This window comes from Physeter macrocephalus, unplaced genomic scaffold (genome assembly GCF_002837175.3).
Source record: "Physeter macrocephalus isolate SW-GA unplaced genomic scaffold, ASM283717v5 random_1989, whole genome shotgun sequence".
Classification (NCBI taxonomy): domain Eukaryota; kingdom Metazoa; phylum Chordata; class Mammalia; order Artiodactyla; family Physeteridae; genus Physeter; species Physeter macrocephalus.
This window is the reverse complement of record NW_021147275.1, coordinates 1-3,554: the sequence shown is the minus strand read 5'-3', so window position 1 is coordinate 3,554 and position 3,554 is coordinate 1. Positions and strand designations below refer to the sequence as shown.

Below are 3,554 nucleotides of genomic sequence, written 5' to 3'. Positions count from 1 at the left end.
GAGAAACAGAGAGAGAGGGAGGATGTATTTACACACCTACATCACTTCTGACTTTAAGACAAATATATTTCTTATTTGATTTATAAATACCCATTTAGATGGACGTATCTGAAGTTTACTGGGAAAATTAAACTTCTATTTCAAAATGAATGTTTTAGAGTAAGGACATCCTCTTAGATCATATGGAGAATACATAAATGAAACCAAAAACAGTGTAGAGAAATGTTCCTCGTTTAATGGCCTTGCTTAGAAAGGATGTCATCAGAGAACCTACCTGCAATGTTCCCCCAGATGCCCGTCTCAGCCAGGCCAGCAGCAGCCTCATTTGCCCCATGGCCTTCGTGCTCTCTCTACTGACCGCCCTGGTGATGTTCAGCTACGGCCCTGGTAGATCTCTGGGCTGCGACCTGTCTCAGAACCACGTGCTGGTTAGCAGGAAGAACTTCATGGTTCTGAGCCAGATGAGGAGAATCTCCCCTCGCTTCTGTCTGAAGGACACAAAAGACTTCGGTTCCCCCCAGGACATGGTGGATGGCAGCCAGCTCCCGAAGGCCCAGGCCACCTCTGTCCTCCACGAGATGCTCCAGCAGATCTTCTGCCTCTTCCACACAGAGCGCTCCTCTGCCACCTGGGATACCTCCCTCCTGGACAAACTCCGCACTGGACTCCATCAGCAGCTGGAGGACCTGGACGCCTGCTTGGTGCAGGCGATGAGAGAGGAAGAATCTGCCTTGGGAATGGTGGGCCCTACACTGGCCGTGAGGAGGTACTTCCAGGGAATCCATCTCTACCTTGAAGAGAAGAAATACAGTGATTGTGCCTGGAAAATTGTCAGCTTGGGAATCATGAGATCCTTCTCTTCATCAACCAAATTGCAAGAAAGGTTAAGAATTAAGGATGGAGGGACTTCCCTGGTGGTCCAGTGGTAAAGAATCTGCTTTCCAGTGCAGGGGACGTGGGCTTGATCCCTGGTCAGGAAACTAAGATCCCACATGCTGCAGGGCAACTAAGCCCGTGTGCCACAACTACTGAGCTCACGTGTCTCAACTAGAGAGCCTGCGTGCCGCAAACTACAGAGTCTGTGCACTCTGGAACCGAGGCGCCACAATTGCAGAGCCCACGTACCCTGGAGCCTGAGCGACACAACTAGAGAGTGAAAATCCACATGCCACAACTAGAGAGAAGCCTGCGTATAGCAACGAAAGATCCTGCATGCCTCAATGAAGATCCCGCATGCCTCAATGAAGATCCCGCATGCCGCAACTAAGACCCGATGCAGCCAAAAATAAATTAAATAAATAAATAAATAATAAATCTTAAAAAAAGAGAGAATTATGGATGGTTACCTGGGGTCACTTTGAAATGATTCTCATTGGCTGAGATGCCATATCACCCGTGCACATATGTCTTTGATCACTTCAAAAGGTTCTCATTTCTGCTTTAGCCACAAAATTTATTGAATTAATTAAGCAAATTTTTTGTCAGTAGTATTAAGCAAGGATATGTTAAAAAGTTCAGCTCCAGGGTCATTAGTCCCTAAGGGATGACTGCCCTGATGTTATTTATTTATTGTTTATTTATTTATTTAGGTTTATTCTTGTATCTTATCATATTTATATTTATATTTTCATATAAAAGATATTTGTCTTTACATTGTACTAAGATTTAGAAAATATGTTCACCTTTCCATTTTATTAAATTTGCATTTTTTATTTATTAAATTCTTACCAAAGAAAACTCCTGAGTCTGCTTATTCTTTACACCTAAATCCAATCCCTGGTTTCCTAAAAAAAAAAATGAGCAATGGATCGTAATACTTAGCTACTCATTCATTCATTCAGTTCATGTCATATATATTAATCAAGTATCAAAGTGGCAGATTGTGGAATTGTCTTTAAGAAACACAGGTGAATAAATCTAATACAGTAGCTTCTGTGTTGAAACTTTCGGTCATAGAGAAAGAGACATAAAAATAATATAAATATATTTTTTACAATTTTCAATTATATTAAAAAATACAAAAAGAAGTAAGGGGAAATTATGTTCTCACATCAGAAGACTTAGATACAGATAATTTTTAGGAGAAAAAAGATGGCTATCCTTTCTATGGTGCCTGGGAGGTATGTAATTGTAGAAGCCTTTACTGGCTGTTGGGCAAGTGTGTCTACAATAAACAACAAATGCCATGGGTGCAAGTATTAAATTGAAATTCCTTACTGTGTATCTGGTAGTGAGCACATGGGGATGGATGTGGTCACTTATAAATAGAATGGACAACGAGAAGAGGACCTAAACCTAATCCTGCAGACCCTCAGCATTAAAGGTCAAGCAGAGGAGAGTCTGCAACAGGCACTGAGGCAGAGTGGCAGTGCAGTTAGAAGGACACAGGGATGAATAGGGGAGAGAAAACTGAAGGGCAGAAGTGTGTTTAAGAGACAGAGCGGTGCTTACAGGGCAGGTGAGGACTGAACTGTCCCAGCGGACCTGAAAACAGATGCCACCGGTGACTTTAGCAGGATCTGGTTTAGTAGAATTAATGGGGCAGAAACCACAAGGGAGTAAGTGAAGAGGAAGCACAAGAAGGGGATTTAGGGGTACTGTGTACAGACTATTTTGGGAACTTCTTGTGAGTGGAGGAGAGAAATAAGGTGGTACTTTGAGGAAAGTGTGGCTTAATATCTCTGTGTATTTTTTTCTGATTTTGCAATATGTTTTCACAATATGTTTTCTGAGAATTATTTTTGAAGAATGTATGAAATGGCAGAAAACATGAACATTTAAAATATTTGATTTATTTTAAGTCATTATTTGGCTACAGTAGTAGTTTATCATTGTTGTAAATAATATTACTTTGTAGTAGATTTGTCAGAGTGGAAATCAAGAGCTATTTGTCTTCATCATTAATCTTGTTTTTAAAAAATTAGCAAAAGTATACTTGACTTTGGATTTGGCAATGACTTTTTAGATGCACCGAAGACATGACCTATGAAATAAAAATTGATTAAGCTGCACTTCATTAATATTAAAACTTCTGCTCTGTGAAAGACACTGTCAAGAGAATAAGACAAGCCACAGCCTCATAAAGACTCATATCTTATAAAGGACTATTATCCAAAATGTATAAAAACTCTTAAAACTTAACAAGAAAAAAACCAAAACACCAGTTAAAAATGGGCAAAATATCCAGACACTTCACCAAAGATGATACGTGGATGGAAAGTAAGCATATAACTGTTGTTCAACATCATAAATCATTAGGGAAATGCAAATTACAACAATGAGATAGCACTACACTTCTTTTAGAAGGGCTAAAACCCGGAACACTGACAACACCAAATGCTGGTGAGGATGGGTAGCAAGAGGACCATTCATTGTTGGTGGGAATACCAAATGGTACAGCCTCTTTGGAAGACAGTTTGGCAGTTTCTGACAAAGCCAAACATACTCTTACCATATAATCTAGCAATTGTGCTCCTTGGGACTTACCCAAATGAGTGGAAAATTTAGGTCCACCCAAAACCCTGCACACAGATATTTATAACAGCTTTATTCAT

General features: G+C 40.1%; 1 protein-coding gene across 1 annotated transcript; it reads left to right on the top strand.

Moving 5' to 3' along the window:
- Positions 1-236: 236 nt before the first annotated feature.
- Positions 237-914, top strand: LOC102989891 (interferon omega-1-like; the record flags this gene model as incomplete). The annotated part of the gene is made up of 1 exon (XM_028487425.2): positions 237-914. A coding segment is annotated over exon 1 (678 nt), but the record flags the coding sequence as incomplete, so codon positions are not given.
- Positions 915-3,554: the final 2,640 nt, after the last annotated feature.